The 20,526-nt window shown below is 60.5% G+C and overlaps 1 protein-coding gene across 50 annotated transcripts; it reads right to left on the bottom strand.

Moving 5' to 3' along the window:
* Nucleotides 1–1,003: 1,003 nt before the first annotated feature.
* On the bottom strand, nt 1,004–18,996 carry DENND6B (DENN domain containing 6B). Of its 50 annotated transcripts, none has more exons than XR_012418529.1 (20): nt 18,792–18,996; nt 10,545–10,583; nt 10,428–10,470; nt 9,520–9,671; nt 8,893–8,973; nt 8,186–8,291; nt 7,990–8,069; nt 7,841–7,903; nt 7,536–7,591; nt 6,608–6,730; nt 6,430–6,525; nt 6,248–6,342; nt 6,061–6,126; nt 5,299–5,949; nt 5,123–5,212; nt 4,932–4,985; nt 4,497–4,606; nt 4,178–4,350; nt 3,998–4,072; nt 1,004–3,916 (listed from the first exon to the last, which is right to left on the bottom strand). XR_012418529.1 is itself a non-coding variant. In XM_065521932.1 (20 exons), exons 1-20 carry the CDS (start codon nt 18,966–18,968, stop codon nt 3,794–3,796), a joined length of 1,833 nt encoding a protein of 610 aa, XP_065378004.1. In that variant the 5' UTR covers nt 18,969–18,996; the 3' UTR covers nt 1,004–3,793. The 50 variants fall into 50 exon arrangements, 8 of the variants coding, with proteins under 8 accessions (XP_065378004.1, XP_065378005.1, XP_065378006.1 ...); XR_012418528.1 differs by having other exon boundaries at nt 4,178–4,280; XR_012418531.1 differs by having other exon boundaries at nt 4,178–4,280; nt 5,299–5,889.
* Between the last annotated feature and the right edge of the window lie 1,530 nt (nt 18,997–20,526).

Genomic DNA, 20,526 nt, shown 5'->3' with positions numbered 1-20,526 from the left:
CCAGGGCAGCACCCTGCCCACCATGCCGCCGTCCAGGAAGGTCGAGTGCCCACAGAGGCCCCTTGGCCAGAGCACCCCCACAGGAACCCCACAGGTTTGAGGAGAGCCCAGGGCTTGGCGCTAGGGGAGGGCATTACGGGCGCACTTTTGCCTGGCCAGAGGAACAAGGGTCCCTGCCAGTCTTGAGATGGGTGGGCACCAGACCCTCGCCCCCAGACCAGGAGCAGACCAGTCGCTCCCCGGCAGGTTTCAGGGGTGGGGGCTGCTGGGCTTTGGCCCTTTCCCAGGGGTCTCAGGCCCTCAACTTCCCAGGGTAAACCGGGCACCTGAGGATGGCCTCCCAGCACATCCCTGGCTTCCAGCAGCACCTCGGGACGCTGCACCTGGGACCCCACATTGATCCTTCAGGGCCTGGAGGTGGGTGGCACGAGACCTCTTTCTGGGGTTATGGTTTCTGGGACAGAGCTGGCCCCACTTCTGGCATCCCAGGCCTCAAGTCCCAGCCCCAGTGCTCCTGGGGTCCGCTGCGCTTGAGAAAAGGTGGAGAACCCTCTGCAGGGCCAGACCTTGGAGCATGCCTCCACTGCCCTCCCAGGACTGGATGTGCTAAGCAGGAGACGGAAGCATTCCCCAAGCCCTCACCCTCGCCCCCACCCTGGGTCACCCCTCCCTGGGGCCGGCCTTCCACCCAGACCTGCCCCGTCCTTGCAGCTGGTCGGCTTCCTCCTGTCCCCAGCCAGGCATCCCCTCCTCCCCTGCTTCCCCCACTTGGGATCTGCCCTGCCACATCCTGACAAACTCTCCCAGCCTGACTTAGTTCTTTCGGTCTCTGCCTTCTCTCACCCTCAAGCAGCCAGGCCTTGTTCCTGCCCAAATCTTCCCTTGGGCCTTGAACCACAATCCACATTGCGGCCACCCTCCCCTTCACTGCAGAGGACCCCAAAATTACCAGGGTCTGACAAGGTTGCCAACATTTTATCAAAAAAGGAAAAGACAAGCCCTGTGTCACAAAAGGACATTTTAATACCAAAGCCGTGGGAAGGCCTCTGTTCTAGACCAAAAGGGAGTCTTTAAATAGCCAGCAGGAAGCTTGAGGCTGAGCAGCTGTCCTTCCTGTCCCTGAGCACGCCCTGTGTGCATCCTCAGCCCCCAGCCCCACTCCAGACCTGCTCCCAGCTCTCTCCACCCTCTGGGTTCTGTGGTCCCTGTCCTTCAGGAGGCCTGTAACCACAGCAGTCCTCACCCTTGCCAACAGTTCTGCCCAGCAAGCCCTCTTGCCTGCGGGGGCTGGCACTGTGGCCAGGGGTAGAGCTTTCTGGGCCTTCCTGTCTCTTCACTGCCTGCCCCTGGCCTGGTGTGCGTGGGGAGGGGAGGGCCATGGCCCAGCCCTGGACAGAGGCTCAGCCAACTCAGAGCGGCCTTGACACTGGGGGGCCACAAGAGGCATCGGGACAGATGGAGCTGGCAGATCTCCATGCCCAGCCCTCACCCATTCACCCCAGGCCACATTCCACCCCAGGCCTCTTCTGCATAGGTGGGGACAGGCCCTGAGGAAGAGGGGCTGGGACACTACCCTCCACCTTAGCCTTGGCTTCTGCCCAGGGCAATGCTGGCCGCCTGGCCCAGTGCCCCCCACCAAGTCTCCCACCCGCCCACCTATGTGGCCTTACCAGAGCCCTCCAGGGAAATCTGCTTGTGCGTTTCTGGACAGACAGTGGCCAGGGTCCCTGGGGGGTTCGGAGACTAGCCTGAAGCTCCTCCCTGCAGCCCTGTGGGTCTGCAGCCCTCTGTGCTGTGGGGCAGCCCTCAGAAAGCCATGAGGTGAGACTGTGGTGTGGGGAAGCACATGCCACCGTGGTCCTTGGGGTACACTCCCCAAAGGGGGGCCACAGTTGTGAGAGGGGCGGATTGTCTTCCCAAGCTTCCTCGACACCTTGAAGTGGTGGTACTCAGGGGACGGGCCACCAGCACAAGGCTTTTGCAGAGGGCCCTGGTGGAGGGCAGCTGATGGCAGGGCCTATACTGGCCCCCAGGCCCCATCTTACGGAGGTCAGTGTTCAAGCTGGTCACACAGGAGGTGCCAGCATCTCTGCAGACCCTCTAGAGACCAAGCCCTCAGTAGGGAGGCTGGTCCCCCCATGCTACAGTTGGGAGGCCCAAGCAGAATTTGAGGCCGGGACCTTTCTCACCCTCAGGTCCCCGGCTTGCCCCGCCACAGAACAGGTTTGCCGCCTCAGCCTCTACGTGTTCTGTTTAACGTGGTCACGTCCTTGGACCCTGCACCAGACATCTGGGCTCGACAGCTCCCCTTTGTCACCCTCCCGGCTGCCTCTGTGTCCTTGTCTGTAGAATGGTGACAGGGACAGGCTGTCCTAGGCGCAGTCTGGCTGGACAAGTTGACATGTACCAAGTTCTGAGAACTACCTGTCATCCAGACACCTGACCCCGCTGTCCTCGTGGCTCGGTCACGCCCTGCACTGAAGTGGCTGGCAGTGCTCACTCTACACCGCCTGGCTGGAGGATGTGGTCCGAGACCACCAATGAGAACACAAACAGTACATTGCGCACGCGTGCTGAACGAAGGCTACCTTCTACAGACTGAATGGGGGCCTCAGAAGAAAAAGAAAAGTCCTTCCCCCAGTCCTGTGTCCCCTGGCCAGCACCTGCCCGGCTTCGCAGGGTACAAAGCCCATTCTCCATGAGTGACCCTCCCAGCACCATGTCGGGCATCTGCACTGCTGGGTCGCTCAGGCAAGGAGTCTGAGGGTCTGAGTGGTCAGGGGACCTATTCCTGGGCACACAGTGTGTGATGCTGAGCGGGGCTTGGCTGTCCGGAGCCCTGACAGTACCGTCACCGTGTGCTGCGCAGTGCCAACACCGTACCCATGGGCCTCAGTGCCTGCAGGTGTCACAGGGGGAGCACATGACCCAGAGGTGGCTCTTAGGGATCTTCACCCCTTACCAAGGAAAGGGAGACATGCAGGCTTCAGCCAAAGGCAGGGTCAAGCCGAAGTCCAGAGCCCCTTGGGCTGCATGTGGGGCATGGACGGACACACTTGGACGACAGGAGCCTTGTCCACCTCCCAGGAGGGACATATGGAGCTGGCGCATGGTGGGGGCTCCAGGACTGGGAACCAGGAAGGTGCTGTGGACCCTCTGAGGGCCAGGCTGAGCCAGCTCTCCTAGCAGAGGTGCTGGGCCCCACACCGCCCCCTGCCCAACCCCTACCTCCCAACAAACCACAGCCCCAAGCAGGTGGGGGCCCAGAGGGGCATCAGGGGTGGTGGGCAGAGCTCTTCACACTGCAAAGCAGTCTCTCTCCTTCTCAAGTTGATGACGGTGTGCAAAACAGCCTCCCACCCCAGATAAGACGAGTCGGCGGCTGGTCAGGAGAGGGTCCCTCCTGTCCTGGGCAGCCTGTTGGGCTGAAGGAACCACCACACACAGTGCAGGGGGCTTGGGGGCCAACAGATGGGCACCGGGAGGGGCAGACGGTAGACGCACCCACATCAGCGAGGGCTCCCAGCCTGTCCCCACCCCAGTCCCAGCCTAAGGTCTGTGGAGGCCAGGTGGGGCCCAGGAGGAGGCAAGGCTCCGCCTGCACGGAATCCCTACGGTCAGGGCCATGCTGTGGTTCCAAATGTCGCCTTTACTGCTGAGACAATGGAGGAGCCTGCAGTCTGGGCGGGGGGCCAAGGAAGGGGAGCGTGTGCTTGGCCCAGTGCCGCCGCCACTGGGGAGCAGGAGGCTCAGGCAGACCTAGGACCCTGGGACCGTGGCCCTTGGCTCTGTCCTAGGGAGGGCACAGGACGGCCTGCAGGTCTTTGGGCAGGGAGCCGATGACCGTCTCGATGTACAGCTGGGCCCGCTGCAGCGTTGCCTCCTTCACAGGGAGCTGGTGGCCCTGAGCCCGCACCTGCAGGGGCAGCTGTGGTCAGGGCAGGCGCAGCTCCGTGCCAGGCTAGTGGTGCTGGGACAAGGCTGGGAGGCATCTTACCAGCTTCTCACGAAGTTTCAGGACCAGGTCCACGACCTCCACCTCGGACTTGTCTTTCATCCAGGTCTCGATGTTCTGCAGGGTAAGATGGGGTCTGCTGTCAGCAAGGCCCCCCACTGCCCTGGGCCTGTGCCCACCCCCACCATGTTCTGGCCCTCCCCAACCCCCAGCCTCCCTCACCGCCTCACAAATAGCCTCCAGGTGCAGGGCCTCCAGCTTCAGGGCCATCTCCTTGTGCCGTTGCCGGTACCAGCCGTCAAAATGGGGGGACTTGAAAAACCGCCTGTGGGGATTGACAGGCAGGGCCCCGGGGCTGACCCTGGGGACGGACAGGCAGGGCCACAGGGCTGACCCTGGGGACAGACAGGCAGGGCCGCGGGGCTGAGCCTGGAGACGGACAGGCAGGGCCACAGGGCTGACCCTGGGGACGGGCAGGCAGGGCCGCGGGGCTGACCCTGGGGACCAAGGAAGGCTGAGGCTGCACCCGCAGTCCACCCACCTGTAGAGACCCAGCCAGTCGCCCTTGAGGATGCAGGTGAGCTGGGGCCCGGCATGCTCCAGGCTACGCAGGAAGTCATCCTGGCTGAAGGGCCGGATCTGGGGGGGAGTCTGATTGGGGGTGGGTGAGCCAGCATGTGGGAACTCGGCCTCACAGGCCTGCACCCGGTACGCTGCCCAGACACGCTCCTCACCACTTCTGAATACCCCCAGCCCCCACCCTGCCTGGCACAGATCCCAGGATAGCCCTTCCCAGGGCGCAGACCCTGAGCCCCTCCAAGGGTCCCGCCAGCCACCTGCCCTGTGGCCCTCAGTTTCACAACATGATGGCCTTGAGCCCTGTGTCTCCTACACAGCCATGGCCTCCTGCTCCAGACCTTCCCTTCTCCGGGTGAGGAAGGGAACCCGCCCTCCATGGACCCCACAGGACCCCCACCTTCCAGGGCGTGATGCTCTTCTGCAGGGGCATGAGGCTGGCCATGTAGTGCTCCTGGGTGGGGAAGGGAGGGGAGTGAGCCCGGGGACCCATTCCCCCCAGCCCCGTGCCCCCGAGTCCCATCCTCCCCTGTCCCATCTCCCCCAGCTCCGTTCCCCTCCAGCCCCTTCCCCCCCAGCCCCGTGCCTCACCAGAGGGATGATGAAGCTCTGGGTGAGCTCCAGGAGGTGCCGCCGCAGCAGGGCGCTCTGCACATCTGATGGCCGCTTCTTCTGCACGCCCTGCAGGGAAGGGGGGCCAGGCCCTTGCTGCACCTCACACCACCCGACTCCCTGCGTCCCCAGCCCCCTCCCGCCACAGCCCATACCTTGAGCAGCCGTTTAAGCAGCGCCTTGTCGCGGTGGAGGTGGGCTGTGTACGCGGTGTAGAGGCCTGGCGGGAGGGCACAGCTGGCGCCCCGCCTTTCAAGGGCCCCCCTCCCACACTCCTGCAGCCCCACAGAGGAGCCAGGGTGGGGGTCTCATCTGCCTGCAGCCCCATGCCCTTGGCTGCACCTGAAAATCTCACCCACCCCACCCCAGACACAGGGACCCACTGAAGAAGACAAGAAGGCGCCCCCTCCCCGAGGGTCCGAGGGTCCGAGCTCTGCTGCTGAGTCCTGGGAGAGGAGCAGGGGTCGGGGGCCGGGCTGAGGGGTCCGGGCTCTGCTGCTGAGTCCTGGGAGAGGAGCAGGGGTCGGGGGGCCGGGCTGAGGGGTCCGGGCTCTGCTGCTGAGTCCTGGGAGAGGAGCAGGGGTCGGGGGGCCGGGCTGAGGGGTCCGGGCTCTGCTGCTGAGTCCTGGGAGAGGAGCAGGGGTCGGGGGGCCGGGCTGAGGGGGTCCGGGCTCTGCTGCTGAGTCCTGGGAGAGGAGCAGGGGTCGGGGGGCCGGGCTGAGGGGTCTGGGCTCTGCTGTTGGGTCCTGGGAGAGGAGCAGGGGTCGGGGGACCGGGCTGAGGGGTCTGGGCTCTGCTGCTGAGTCCTGGGAGAGGAGCAGGGGTCGGGAGGCTGGGCTGCCCCACCCGGGAGACCCACCAGGTACAAGACAGGCCCCTCCACCGTGGAGGGGCTCCAGGTCGAGGGGAACACAGACCTGGCTTAGTGTCCAGGGTCTTCAACCTTGAAGGCTTTTTCAGCTTGACTTGCTTAGGAAGGTCTCCTACGAGACATGCCCGGTGGCCAGGCCTCAATGCCCGCAGCTCTGGCCATGGGCTCTGAGGCAGCCCCACACTCAATGAGGCTTCTGAGCATCACCCCCTGCACCTCCCCGGGAGCCTGACCTGACATCTTGGGCTCCCCGACTCGGAGGATGTGGGGCCAGTGCTGGAGTGTTTTGATAAAGAAAGGGTTTGTGACTCCCAGGACCACGTTTGGTCTAGACAGAGAGAGAGAGAAGAGGCAGAGACAGAGGTCCAGGAAGGTGCAGCAAGGACGAGAGAGGTGGGGCGGAGGCGGCACTTACGGGGCCTGCGTGCGTGTGGTGAACTCCTTGAACTCGCTGTCATGGATGGTGAAGTAGGGACGGAAGTCGCAGCAGAACCTGAGGGGCTGCAGGCAGCTGTGGGCAGGAGCACAGGAAGCAGGTGAGGCACAGCCGCGATGGTCCAGTGACCCCAGCCAGGACCGAGCCAAGGTGGTACCTGGTCAAGGCCAGCACCATCTCTGAGGACACGTCGGGCGAGGGTGCCAGGACCAGCAGGGGCTCCCCAAGGAGCACAAGCTCCCACAGTGTCTGCACGTGAGTCAGCACAGGCCGGAAGCACCTGGGGCCGGGCAGGAAGGTCGGGGAGGTCAGGAAGGGGCTGAGACTCCTGGCCCTGGCCCTGCTCTCCCATGTGTTCACCCAGGCGCCGGTGAACACGGCACGCTGCGCCAGATGAAGACAGATCTGTCTGAAGATGTGAGTGTCTCGGGTTATCATGGCCACCCCGAGCTCCGACAGTCCACCTGTGCTGGGCCTGGGCCTGGGAATGGGGGACTCAACCTGGACCCACCTATGAGGGACCAGCTGTCCTAAAGTGGCCCCAGGGCCGGGGCAGGGGCTGCTGACCTGGGATGGGGGGTAGCCACCTGGACCCCTCTGGTCTCCCTGTGCCCATCCCAAGTGCAGCCCTGGCTCCTGCTGGGCCCTCCACAGAGCAGGATGGTCTCAAAGCCCAGCCTCCCTTGCAGACTCGCCCAGAGGCAGTGAAGGCAGACTCAGGCATCCGCTCCTAACAGCCTCTCCTGACACTGCCTTTCAGGACCTCCTGCCCACCGTGCCCATCTCCGCTGGCTGCCTTTCAGGACCTCCTGCCCACCGTGCCCATCTCCGCTGGCTGCCTTTCAGGACCTCCTGCCCACTGTGCCCATCTCCGCTGGCTGCAGCCACGTGGCACGTGCTTCCTCTTCTACACAGTTCTCCCTTCTTCCTTCCAGAACTGTCCCAAGGGTTACTCAGGATGAGCGCTGCCTCCCTTGGGCAGTCCCCACATGGCGCTGGCCATACACACACACACGCACACACGTACCTGCACGTGCACAGAGTGAGCTCCCCCAAAGCAGCATGCAGAACCCTAGGGGACTCACCTGAACAGGTCCAGCTCGTGGACGCTAGCAAGAACCATTGGGGCTGGCAGCAGGTTCTGAGAGGAGGGGAGTGTAGGTCAGGGCCAAGGGGGGCTGGCACCCCTTGGGCCCCAAGCAGCCCCTGCCTCACAGCGCAGGGGAGGGTGGAGAGCGCCCAGCCCTACACCAAGGCACAGGCTGTGGCTTTGCCTGGGTTTGACCACCCCGCAGGGTGGACCAGGGAGGCAGGTGTGGGACCACCCAGCCCAGGAGCAGGACTCAATCGGGTGAAGCCCTCTCAGCTCCGCCTCCACCTCAGCTCCCACCTCTTGATCACACTGCTTCGGAGGACTGGACTCGGACTTGTCCACCCTGGATGGGATGCGCACCTGGGAGAAGGAGGGAGCAGCTGCCAGAGGGAGTAAGGCCTCCCCACACACCTGCAGAGCCTGCTCCCCAGCCAGCTGACTCTCACCTGGACAACAACGCCCATGACAGGTAGGTTCAGGGTCTGCCCAGGTGCAGGCGCCGGCCACTGGTCGATCTCACTGCACACTGCGGATGCAGTAGCCGGCGTCAGGACCCTCCCCAAGGAGAAGCTGCTGTCAGGCCCACCAGGGGCCACAGCTGGGATGATGAGACCGCGATGGCCATACCTGATGGCCACTCACCTGCTTCCAGGCAGGGCGCCAGCTTGTCAAAGTACTCAGGGGCAATGAGGCTTAGCAGCGCCTGGAACAGCCGGACAAAGGGCAGGCGGGACACCAGCACCAAAGACTGCGGGGCCACGGGGCCAGTTAGAGGCCCCCAGCTCCAGGCCTCACTCACCCCAGCCACTCAGGAGCCCACGGGGACCCCTGAAGCCACGCTCACCTGGAGCTGGCCCAGGGTAGCATGTCCCACCAGCTCCGCAAGACAGCTGCCCCGGGAACGGCCTGACTCAGACCCCAGAATTATCAGACAGGAGAAAACCCAACCCTGAACTCCCTGGGTGGCGGCTGGGGCAGCTGGACCCTAGGGCCTTCGGAGGGAAACGCATGGTGGCCAGAATTTCTGGAATGATCTCCCAAGGGGCTGAGCAGCTTTTACTCTTGGCCTATGGCTTCCAGGTTGGGTTGTCCTGACCCTGACATGACCCTCCAGCCATCAGTGAGGGGCAGAAATGTCCTGGACCGGGACATAAGGGCCTCGGGTGCCACGCCAGGCAAGGACAGGGCAGAGGGGGCTGCAAGGAGAGCTGGACACAGCCCAGGTGGGGCTGCAGGAGGGGTGGGCACTGCTGGAGGCTCAGGACCCCTTGCCCGCCCCACAGTCCCTCCTGCTGCCTGCCAGCTCCTGCCTCTCTGAGGCGCCAGCCCAGAGTGACCAGGCAGCGCACCTTCTGGAAGTAGCCCCTCTTCACGGAGCGGTCCTTCACCTGTCTGAAGTACACGTAGCCAAAGTAGTGCGCCGGCTCCCTCTGGAAGGAGCAAGGGTTAGCCAGGCCATGCCCCACTCAGACCACCTGGCCAGCCCCAGGGCTGGGAGTGGCAAGAAGCATGCAGGGACGGCAGCAGATGGGAGCCTGGAGAACCAGAAGGCTCCTGGAGCTTCTGTCCCTGCCCTCTGGCCACCAAGGCGGAGGCCAGGAGGTCCTGGGCTCAGAAGGTGGGTAACAGCCCTGCTGATACAGCAGGGAGTCTGCTGGTGTAGGGGAGAGGGGTTCAGGGTGCTGGGGGCCCTGGGAGGTTCACGTGGGCCCCTGTTCAACTATGCAGATGCCCAGTCACGGATGTGTGGTGCCAAGGGAAAGCCCCAGGGACCCTGGGGAGACCCCGGAAGAGCTGGCCCATCCTCAGTTGGGACTGGTGCCTGGGACTGCAGGGTCAGCGGGGCATGGCCAGCTCCTCTCCTGCCACACAGTGCCCAGGCACTCCGAAGGGGCTTCTCCCACCAGCCTGACCCTGGCAGGACCCGTGGGGAGCAGGGGAAGAGAAGCAGGCCAGAGACGCAGCCCAGTGCTCACCTGCAGTGCCACGGGGGCCCTGCTGTTGTAGTGCCTATCGTCGGCATGCCAGGGGCTCCTCTGCCCTCCACACTGGCGCATGCGGAAGCTGAACTGAGTGTCTCCAAGGCAGCCTGAGAAGGGGGCAGCCCACCACACGTCAGGGCCGGGAGCTGGGGACCGGGGAGCAAGGGCCCTGCGAGCCTGGCCTCTGCTGTTAGCCAGAAACCAGCCTGGCCAACACAGTGAAACCCTGTCTCTACTAAAAAGACAAGAAGTAGCCAGGCATGGTGGCACACGCCTGTAATTCCAGCTACTTGGGAGGCTGAGGCGGGAGAATCACTTGAACACGGGAGGTGCAGGTTGCAGTGAGCTGAGACTGCGCCACTGCACTCTAGTCTGGGTGACAGAGTCAGACTCTATCTCAAAAATAAAAAAAAAAAGCCTCAGAAAGAATGCCCAGCTGAAGGGGCCTGTGTTTCCCAGTGGGCTCCTATTCTGACTCCTGCACACCCTGCACCTACAGGCCTTAGTATATGTTCGCACAGAAACGCACCTTCAGCCTATCTGGGAGATTGGCTCAACATGCTTGAGACAGAAACCAGGCACTAGAAAATGGTTACCCAGATGTCTATGCCCCAGGGCAGGAGCGAGAGGGAGGCCCAGCCCCTTGTGGCCACTGTGTGGGGTGTAGGAGACTGTTGGTCTCTGCAGAGAGACACCCTTTCCACGTGCATCTGGGGACCTGCCTGACCTGCTGCAACGCGGAGATCTGGGTGCCTCCACTGAGTGGGCATGGGGCTGGTGCTGCCCACCCCCTGTGGCACTCTGCACATGGGCAGCCTAGGCAGCCGTGATGCCCCTGGCCTGGGCTACAGGGACGCCCAGCTGGCTTCATGTCCAGCCCCAGTAAAGATGGGGTCACCTACCTGAGTGTGAGTCGGGAAAAGACAGGTAGCAGATGCTGCTTTTCTGAAACATACAAAACCCGGTGAGGGCCGACCCACTCCTGGGTCCCGTCCATTCCCAAGAGGGCCAGGACTCACCTCCTTGTCTGTGAGCCGGAAGTCATTTGGATACACCAGCTGCAGAGGAAGACAGAGCGCCTGGTGACGCCATCTGCCCAAGGAGGCAACACCCCTTGATGGCATCCGCTGGACTGGGACCACCCCAGCAGCTGCAGCATCTGTCTCTGGGGCGCAGGTCAGTGCCATGGTGCTGGCTCGCCCCCGGCTCCCTGCTCCAACAGCGTGCTGCGTCCTCCCCACACCATCTTCTCTGGCTACTGTGCCCAGCTCCTTGCTGACCCGCTCCTCTCTCTGACCTCCAGGCACCAGTCCCCAGGCAACTCCCCTGCCAGCCGGAGGCTTCTCTACTCTCACCTCCCCAGGTCCCTCTCAGTAAGAGGCCAGCACAATGGGGTGGGCTTCCTGACCCCTTTCTCACACCCCTGGTCCTCACAGCCACTCAACCACCTCTTGCCCAAACTGTAGTTGGGCCCCCCTGCCCCTACACACCCAGACATCAGTTCACAGCATCAGACATCAGAAGGGTAGTGCTTCAGGGATCCAGAGGCCCCTCACCCGGGACGGTCACAGGGCCCTACCTGGCTGGTCCTCCATCTCCATCACCACCTGCCAAACCAGAGAGCCCCGGACATGCTGCTCCCCAAGCTTTTGCTCAGATGCAGGCCCGGAAGCACCCCTGCTCCATGATGGCAGCCTGCCGTCAGGCCCTCTCCCCATTGTGCTCAGTAGTCTTCACCCAGCCTCCCCCTGCCAGGGCCTGTGCCCCACCTGCAGTGCCCAGTGAGTGCCCAGCCGGACAAGCCCTGCACCCCCAGGAGTGGACAGTGGGGGAGAGCATGACACTAAGCAGGCGCTGAATGACCTGGAAGACAGGTGTGCACTGACAGAGGCAGCAGGTGGGGCAGGTGACCCTGGGAGCCCAGCCCAGCAGGTCCATGCACACGTGGACCACTTTCCGTCTAGGGACCTCCCAGGGCCCCCATTCCCAGTGGACCCTGCAGTGTCTCCTGGGCTGTCTGAAGCCTGCTGGGAGGGCCTCTGTACACTGTCCCCTCCTCATCCCATCTGCCCAACTTCTCCACTGAGTTGAATTTAGGCTATAATAAGGCTTCTTCCAAGATGTGCCCTGAGCCCCCAAACAGTGAGGAGCCAGGCCCTGGATGAAAGCATCTGCCAATTTTTTTTTTTTTTTTTTGAGATGGAGTCTCGCTCTGTCGCCCAGGCTGGAGTGCAGTGGCGCAATCTCGGCTCACTGCAAGCTCTGCCTCCCGGGTTCACGCCATTCTCCTGCCTCAGCCTCCCGAGTAGCTGGGACTACAGGCGCCCGCCCCTGCGCCCGGCTAATTTTTTCTTTTTTTTTTTTTTGAGACGGAGTCTCGCTCTGTCGCCCAGGCTGGAGTGCAGTGGCGCGATCTCGGCTCACTGCAAGCTCCGCCTCCCGGGTTCACGCCATTCTCCTGCCTCAGCCTCCCGAGTAGCTGGGACTACAGGCGCCCACAACCGCGCCCGGCTAATTTTTTGTATTTTTAGTAGAGACGGGGTTTCACCGTGGTCTCGATCTCCTGACCTTGTGATCCGCCCACCTCGGCCTCCCAAAGTGCTGGGATTACAGGCGTGAGCCACCACGCCCGGCCAGCATCTGCCATTTTTTTTTGAGAGACGGGGTCTCGCTCCGTCACCCAGGCTGGAGCGCAGCGGCGCAATCACAGCTCACTGCAGCCTTGAACTTCTAGGCTCAAGCAATCCTCCCACCTGAGCCTCCTGAAGTGCTGGGAGTACAGGCGTGAGCCACTGTGCCCCGCTTGCTCTGTGAAAATAGCTCTGCTTTTGTTTGCTCTGGGCTTGCTACTGTGGTCGGTCCTGCTTTGTCTCTTCCAACGCAGAGCAAATCTCTTTAAGGCAGGGACCCTGTCCTGGTTACTTCTGCCTCCCAACACCTGGCACAGAACAGACCCTCCCCAAATACAGTGTTTGTGGCATATGTGATGAGGTCTCTGAGGTCTACTAGGACAGGTGGGTGGAGGGGAGCTAAACAGGCACCAAGGAATGGTCAGGAGGAAGACGGAGGAGGAAGCTGGGAGTAGGCTGGACCCACAGGGGCGCCTCAGGATAGCTCCGTGAGGGGCTGGGGATATAGGGCCACTCAGTCTGAGCCTTCATGTGTCCGCACTGAGGAGGGCTGAGGAAAGGCAGGTACCCTCTGCCTCAGGTCAGGACTCTGTACCTGGTCTGCTGGTCACGGGGGCTTGTGGCCTCTGAGCTCCATGCCCATGCCCGGGGGCCCTCAGCATGTCTGACCAGGGAAACCCACATTCTCAGGCTCATCATCTTTGGGAGTAGCCCTGGGGCCCAGTTACAGCCTGAAGCTGAGTACTGAGCCAGGGGTCAGGCTACCTGGGGTTGGGCATGCCAAGGTGAAGGGACACCTGGAGCTGATCCTGAGGGCATGCAGGCCTCCCAGGCCAGGCTGTGCCCTGCTCGGGCTTCCGCAAGGGTCTCGCCCTTTTCACCTGAGGCAGCCTGCACCGGTCTCTGCTCCTGGTGAGCAGTCACTGAGGAAGACTGCGGGTGGGAGCTTGGCTTAGAGAAGGCACATCCAGGGAGCAGTTCTGAAGGTATGGCCTGGCCACCCTCGGGATCCCCGGGGTCAAAGCTGTTCTCCTATGCGAGAGCCTCCTTGTCTCTCATCTTCACCCTCATGTACAGCATGGCTCCTGGAAGCCAGTGTGTCCTGTCCTGGTGGGCTGAATGCAGCGCTGATGAGAATCCATCTGTTTTCTATTTGGTTGGACTTTTTTTTTTTTTTTTTTTGAGACGGAGTCTTGCTCTGTCACCAGTCTGGAGTGTAATGATGTGATCTCCGCTCACTGCAAGCTCCACTTTCCGGGTTCAAGCGATTCTCCTGCCTCAACCTCCTGAGTAGCTGGGACTACAGGCTCCTGCCACCATGCCCGGCTTTTTTTTTTTTTTTTTTTTTTTTTTTTTTTTTTTTTTTTTTTTTTTTTTTGAGACGGAGTCTCGCTGTGTCTCCCAGGCTGGAGTGCAGTGGCGTGATCTCGGCTCACTGCAAGCTCCGCCTCCCGGGTTCACGCCATTCTCCCGCCTCAGCCTCCCAAGTAGCTGAGACTACAGGCGCCCGCCACCACGCCCAGCTAGTTTTTTGTATTTTTGGTAGAGACGGGGTTTCACCATGTTAGCCAGGATAGTCTCGATCTCCTGACCTCGTGATCCACCCGCCTTGGCCTCCCAAAGTGCTGGGATTACAGGCTTGAGCCACCGCGCCCGGCCGTTTTTTTGTATTTTTAGTAGAGACGGGGTTTCACTGTGTTAGCTAGGATGGTCTCGATATCCTGACCTCGTGATCCGCCCGCCTTGGCCTCCCAGAGTGCTGGGATTACAGGTGTGAGCCACTGCACCCGGCTTGTTTTTTGTTTTTTAACAGACAGGCTCAACCTCCAACTCCTGGACTCAAGCAGTTCTCCCACCTCAGCCTCCTGAGTAGCTGAGACAACAGGTGTGTGCCACCATGCCTGGCTCTTTTACCATGCCTGGCTCTTTTTTTTTTTTTTTTTTTTTTTTGAGACGGAGTCTCGCTCTGTAGCCCAGGCTGGAGTGCAGTGGCCGGATCTCAGCTCACTGCAAGCTCCGCCTCCCGGGTTCACGCCATTCTCCGGCCTCAGCCTCCAGAGTAGCTGGGACTACAGGCGCCCGCCACCTCGCCCGGCTAGTTTTTTGTATTTCTTAGTAGAGACGGGGTTTCACCGTGTTAGCCAGGATGGTCTCGATCTCCTGACCTCGTGATCCGCCCGTCTCGGCCTCCCAAAGTGCTGGGATTACAGGCTTGATTTTTTTTTTTTTGAGAGCTGCGCTCCAGTTCCGTCACCCAGGCTGGAGTGCAGTGGCACGATCTCATCTCACTACAACTTCCACCTCCCGGGTTCAAGCAATTCTCCTAATTCAGCCTCCAGAGTAGCTGGGATTACAGGCATACAATGCCCGGCTAATCTTTTGTATTTTTAGTAGAGATGGGGTTTCACCATGTTGCCCAGGCTGGTCTCAAACTTCTGAGCTCACACGATCCCCCTGCCTCAGCCTCCTAAAGTGCTAAGATTACAGGCGTGAGCCACCACACCTGGCCTCATTTTGTATTTTTTTGTAGAGATGTGGGTCTTGCTATATTGACCAGGCTGGTCTAGAACTCCTGGCCTTAAGTGCTCCTCCCACCTTGGGCTTCCAAAGTGCTAGGATTACAGGCATAAGCCAGCAAGCCTAGCCTTTTTTTTTTCTTTTAATTTTGTTTTGAGACAGGTTCTCATAACCCAGGCTGGAGTGCAGTGATCATGGCTCACCACAGCCTTGAATTCCTGGGCTCAAGCAATCCTACAGCCTGAGCCTCCTGAGTAGCTGTAACTACAGGTGCATGCCACCACACCTGGCTAATTTATTTTTATTTTTGGTAGAGACAGGGTCTCACTATGTTTCCTAGGCTAGTCTGGAACACCTGGCCTCAAGTGATCCTCCCACCTCGGCCTCTGAAAGTACTGGGATTATAGGCAGGAACCACTGTGCCCGGCCCAAGAGGTGAGTTTTCAAAAGCTGAGAAGGCGGAGCCAGGCCCTTTCCTAAGCTGACCTGTACACTCCAGTCACTCCACAGTCCTGCCCAGCCCCTCTCAAGCCAGACCCCTTGTCACCCCACAGCCCTGCTGACCCCTCTCAAGCTGGACGCCTCATCTCACAAGCAGGCTGCACTGCACTCATTTCCACGGTGCCCCCATGTGTACAGTTGCGAGGGTATCCTGTGAGCACTATGGACCCTGAACCACTTACTCTCCATATCACTGGCATATAGTGTGAACTCCTAGAGGGCTAGAGCCTTGTCTTCTCATGTGCTGGGCACCAGTATTGTGGGGCTGGGCTGGTGATAGCTGCTTAATGTGATTTACGGTTTTTTGTTTTGTTTTGTTTTTGTGAGATGGAGTTTTGCTCTTGTTGCCCAGGCTGGAGTGCAATGGTGCAATCTCAGCTCACCGCAACCTCTGTCTCCTGGGTTCAAGCGATTCTCCTGCCTCAGTTTCCTGAGTAGCTGGGATTACAGGCATGAGCCAACATGCCCGGCTAATTTTGCATTTTTAGTAGAAACAGGGTTTCTCCATGTTGGTCAGGCTGGTCTTAAACTCCTGAACGCAGGTGATCCGCCCACCTCGGCCTCCCAAAGTTCTGGGATTACAGGCGTGAGCCACTGCACTTGGCCTTCAAAGTGATTTACTGAATGAGTAGCTGAATCACCAGCTCTTTGCCTTTTGCTTATGTTGCCATTTTGGGAGAGGGGTTACCTGAAACAGGACCCCCTCCCCTGTCTCTTTTCGGCGTCCAAGACTTATTTACCTAAGCCCATTCCATCCTCTGAGCTGCATGCATCCCAACTAGGGTCTTCCTTCCACGTCGCAGAACCAAGCACAGCCCTGGGACTTTGCGGTGCTTAGCTGGGCTGAGCTGTGACTGAGTGCACAGTGGGTGCTCCCTAAAAGTCTGTAAGTGACTAAAACGACCTCAATCTTCCCCGTGACTTCCACGGGAGGGAGGAAAAGCAAGAGTCATGTGCTCAGGCCCCAGTGGATCCACTGCCAGGTTTCTGCACAGACCCAGTGATCTGTAGGTGTCCATGTCACTGCTATGGAGGCTTCGGACATGGACCTGGGTCCCCAGCACTCTGCCAGCTGACCATGCCCCCAGTCCGAGCTGGGTATCCCAAGCACACACAACCTTCAACAGCTCAGAAGTAACTTTTCAAATGGGGTTTAGAAAATAACACGAGAATGCCTTAAGGAACAGAGGAACTTCTTAACTTTTTTTTTTTTGAGATGGAGTCTCAGTTTGTCACCCAGACTGGAGTGTGGTGGTGTGATCTCAGCTCACTGCAACCTCCCCGTCCTGGGTTCAAGCGATTCTCCTGCCTCAGCCTCCCGAGTAGCTGGGACTACAGGAGCCTGCCACCACGCCCGGCTAATTTTTGTATTTTTAGTGGAGATGCGGTTTCACTGTGTTGGCCAGGATGGTCTCAAACTCCTGACCTTGTGATTCGCCTGCCTCAGCCCCTCAAAGTGCTGGGATTACAGGCTTGAGCCACCGCGCCGGGCCAGGAACTTCTTAACTTCTTTGTTTGTTTTTTGTTTTTTGAGATGAAGTCTCACTCTTGTCACCAGGCTTGAGTACAATGGTGCGATCTCGGCTCACTGTAACCTCCGCTTCCTGGGTTCAAGCGATTCTCCTTCCTCTGCCTCCCAAGTAGCTGGGATTACAGGCGCCCATCCTCACACCCAGCTAATTTTTGTATTTTTTTTTTTTTTTTTTTTTTTTTTTTTTTTTTTTTTTTTTGAGACGGAGTCTCGCTCTGTCGCCCAGGCTGGAGTGCAGTGGCACTATCTCAGCTCACTGCAAACTCCGCCTCCCGGGTTTACGCCATTCTCCTGCCTCAGCCTCCCGAGTAGCTGGGACTACAGGCGCCCGCCACCTCGCCCGGCTAATTTTTTTGTATTTTTAGTAGAGACGGGGTTTCATTGTGTTAGCCAGGATGGTCTCGATCTCCTGACCTCGTGATCCGCCCGTCTCGGCCTCCCAAAGTGCTGGGATTACAGGCTTGAGCCACCGCGCCCGGCCCAATTTTTGTATTTTTAGTAGAGACGGGGTTTCACCATGCTGGCCAGGCTGGTCTTGAACTCCTGACCTCAGGTAATCTGCCCGCCTCAGCCTCACAGAGTGCTGGGATGACAGGGGTGAGCCACCGCATCCGGCCGGAGCCTCTTAACTTCTTTTGTGATTTTGTGGGTAACAATCTGGGCAACAGTATTGAACTAAGAAAGTGGGCTCTCAACCCTGGACAGGTCACCACAGTTCTTTTTTTTTTTTTTTTTTTTTTGAGACGGAGTCTCGCTCTGTCACCCAGGCTGGAGTGCAGTGGCCGGATCTCAGCTCACTGCAAGCTCCGCCTCCCGGGTTCACGCCATTCTCCGGCCTCAGCCTCCCGAGTAGCTGGGACTACAGGCGCCCGCCACCTCGCCCGGCTAGTTTTTTTTGTATTTCTTAATAGAGACGGGGTTTCACCGTGTTAGCCAGGATGGTCTCGATCTCCTGACCTCGTGATCCGCCCGTCTCGGCCTCCCAAAGTGCTGGGATTACAGGCTTGAGCCACCGCGCCCGGCCGTCACCACAGTTCTTGGTACTCAGCCCCCACCCAGTGATGCTGTTCGAGACGGTGCACCTGATGGGGACGTTGTGTGGTGGGAGGCGCTCCAGAGAGTGCTAGAGTTAGCGCTTTTCTGTTTTCTGTTTGGAAGATTATAGGCTTCTTACGGCTTCTTGGGAGTTCAGCAGGGCCTTAGAAAGCATCTCCCAACCACAGAGACACGCTGTCTGGCTTTCCTGATGATGACAATTTGGCCTCACCTTGGACACCTGCAGTAATAGAGCGCTCACTACCTCTCAGGAGGTTCCTCCGCCAGTGCGGGAAAGCCTCCCTCCACCTGCAAGTGGGCCTCCCCTGTGCTGGTCAGCTCTCCCGTGTGTGTCATACAGGACACAGAGGAGATCATCCCGCGGGGCCTCCCTGGAGGAAGGGAGGCTGCGTGCGTGGGTAGGTGAGTGGAGGCCTGCAGGCAGTAGGAAGACCACATCGAAAGCCCACGGGCACAGCCGATGAACAGACCCCCAAGAGCAAGAACACAAGACGCAGGTCGAGGGACAAGGGCCTATGGGGTCTGGATCCGATTCTAGGTGAACGAGGAGGCGCTGCAGGGTTTTAAGCAGGAGAGCAACAAAGATTAAACTCTGGGGTGCAGCTGGGGCGGGGATGACATCAGTGATGGCAGCAAAAGAACGGATCCGAGACCTTTGTTGCAGAAGGAGCCGTCAGCCTTGCCTATGCCCAGAGATGGGACGCGGAGCAGAGGGTAAGCCCGGGACTCTGGCGGGAGCCACTGCGGGGATGAAGGTGTCACTACTCCGGTGGGGAATGGAGTGGGGAGATGTGAGATATTTACTGAGAAAAATCGAAAGAGTGCCACTCAGGAGATGCAAAATTCTCCATCCCAATGTGAAGACAACATCCGACTCCGAGCGGCTGGCCTTCCCTCCTCGGCCTGGGAAGCGCTTTTGAGGCCCGGGGAAGAGGCCCCTCCAGGAGGCGGCGGCCGAAGGCCAGGGAGAGTGCGGGGCGGCCGAGGGCCCCGAGCGGCCCAGCCCTGCCCACCCGCCCGCGCCCGCTCACCTCCAGCGCCTGGCCCAGCTCCAGGTCGAAGGTGACCACGCACACGCACTCCAGCCAGGCGGAGAAGCGCGCCCAGGGCGCCGCCGGGGTCCGCGCCGCGCGGCCTGAAGACCTGGGTCCAGCCGCGCCCAGGCAGCCGCGAGCCCGGCGAGGCCCTGTGCCCAACAGCGCGTCCATGGCGGCGGCCGCAGGTTGCCGGGGGAACGCGGGCGGGGGCGGTGCGCGTCCGGACCGCGTCTCAGAGCAGTCGAGCGGCCGCCGCGGCCCAGTGCGGCTCCACCGCGGCCGCGCGCCCCCTAGCGCCGGAGATTCGCCAGCGGCCGGGCGCCGCCCAGGGCACCAGCGAGCCGGGCGCGCGCGGGCCAGAGCGGCCGGAGCCCACTGGGGGACTTCCGGGGAAGAGGCCGCACCGGAGTTTTCCACGGCCCTAGCCGTCTGAGGCCCGAGAGAGTCGGGTCGGCCCCGGTGCTAGCGGATGCCGGCTTGCGGGAGCCTCGCGGCCAGGCCGGGGAGGCAGAGCAAGGCCGCAGCCAGCCGGCGCCGAGCTCGTGGGGCTTCGCAGGTCCGGCCAGCCCGCCTCGCCCCACCGCGGAGCGGCGTCGCGGGCGTTTTCGTGGCGGAATGGCGTCTTCACTGAGCGCCCAGCCACCACCGCGGACTCGCGCTCCCGCCCCATGGACTCCCGCTAGTTTCCTCTGGGGCCGGTGCGGCCTGGGGTCGCGTCTGACCGCCGGTGTCCACGTGGCGCCTCTGCAGTTTCACTTTCCGGGGGAATCGCGGGAACCTGGAGCGCCTTCCCTCCCTCGCGAGGGCCACGGGCCCCACCGTGGTCCACAGAGCACCTCGAGGCCTGGCGTGGAAGGGCGAGTTTGGGGCTATCGGTAACTTAATGGAGCACGCCTTTGAGTCGTGGGCCTCGTGACGTTTCGGTGGAAGGCGGGCCGCATATACTGTGGTGGTCCCTTCAGATTACCACGTGTTGGCCAGACGCGGGGGCTCACATCTGTCGTCCCACCACTTTGGGAGGCCGAGCGGGGGTGGCGGATCATGAATCCAGGAGTTCGAGACAAGCCTGACCAACATGGTGAAATCCCGTCTCTACTGAAAATACAAAACGTAGCCTGGTGTGGTGGCTGGAGGGCACCGTAATCCCAGCTACTCCGGAGGCTGAAGCAGGAGAATCGCTTCAACCCCGGAGGCAAAGGTTGCAGTGAGCCGAAATTGTGCCACTGCACTCCAGCCTGGGCGACAGAGCGAGACTCCATCTCAAAAACAAATACATAAATAAATAAAAGATTACCACGTGTTGTTCGGATTATCTGGCCTAGGTGTGGGGTAGGCTGTCCCATCTAAGTTTATCACAACAAAATCGCCTAATGACACATTTCTCAGGACGTAGCTTCACCGTTGAGCAGCACATGAACGTGTTGTTTTTTTGAGACAGAGTTTTGCTCTTGTTGCCCAGGCTGGAGTGCAATGGCACGGTCTCAGCTCACTGCAACCTTCGCTTCCTGGGTTCAAATGATTCTCCTGCCTCAGCCTCCCAAGTAGCTGGAATTACAGGCGTGCACCACCATGCCTGGCTAATTTCTGTATTTTTAGTTTTAGAAACAGGGTTTCACCATTTTGACCAGGCTGGTCTGAAACTCCTGAGCTCAGGTGATCTGCCCCCCAGGCCTCCCAGAGTGCTGGGATTACAGGCGTGAGCCATTGCGCCAGGCCAGACCTTGTTGCT

The sequence above is a fragment of the Macaca fascicularis genome, chromosome 10 (assembly GCF_037993035.2).
Source record: "Macaca fascicularis isolate 582-1 chromosome 10, T2T-MFA8v1.1".
Taxonomy (NCBI): domain Eukaryota; kingdom Metazoa; phylum Chordata; class Mammalia; order Primates; family Cercopithecidae; genus Macaca; species Macaca fascicularis.
This window is presented reverse-complemented; position numbering and strand designations above follow the sequence as displayed.

Bases quoted from the DNA above. Each gene is read 5' to 3' on its own strand.
- DENND6B (XM_065521932.1), bottom strand. From the start codon at position 18,968: ATGGACGCGCTGTTGGGCACAGGGCCTCGCCGGGCTCGCGGCTGCCTG. The intron at 8,292-8,892 runs GTGCGCTGCCTG...GTGGCCCCGCAG, and splicing joins AGAGGGGCTACTTCCAGAAG to TCTTTGGTGCTGGTGTCCCG. The intron at 4,317-4,496 runs GTGGGTGGACTG...GTCCGTCCCCAG, and splicing joins GACTGGCTGGGTCTCTACAG to GGTCAGCCCCGGGGCCCTGC.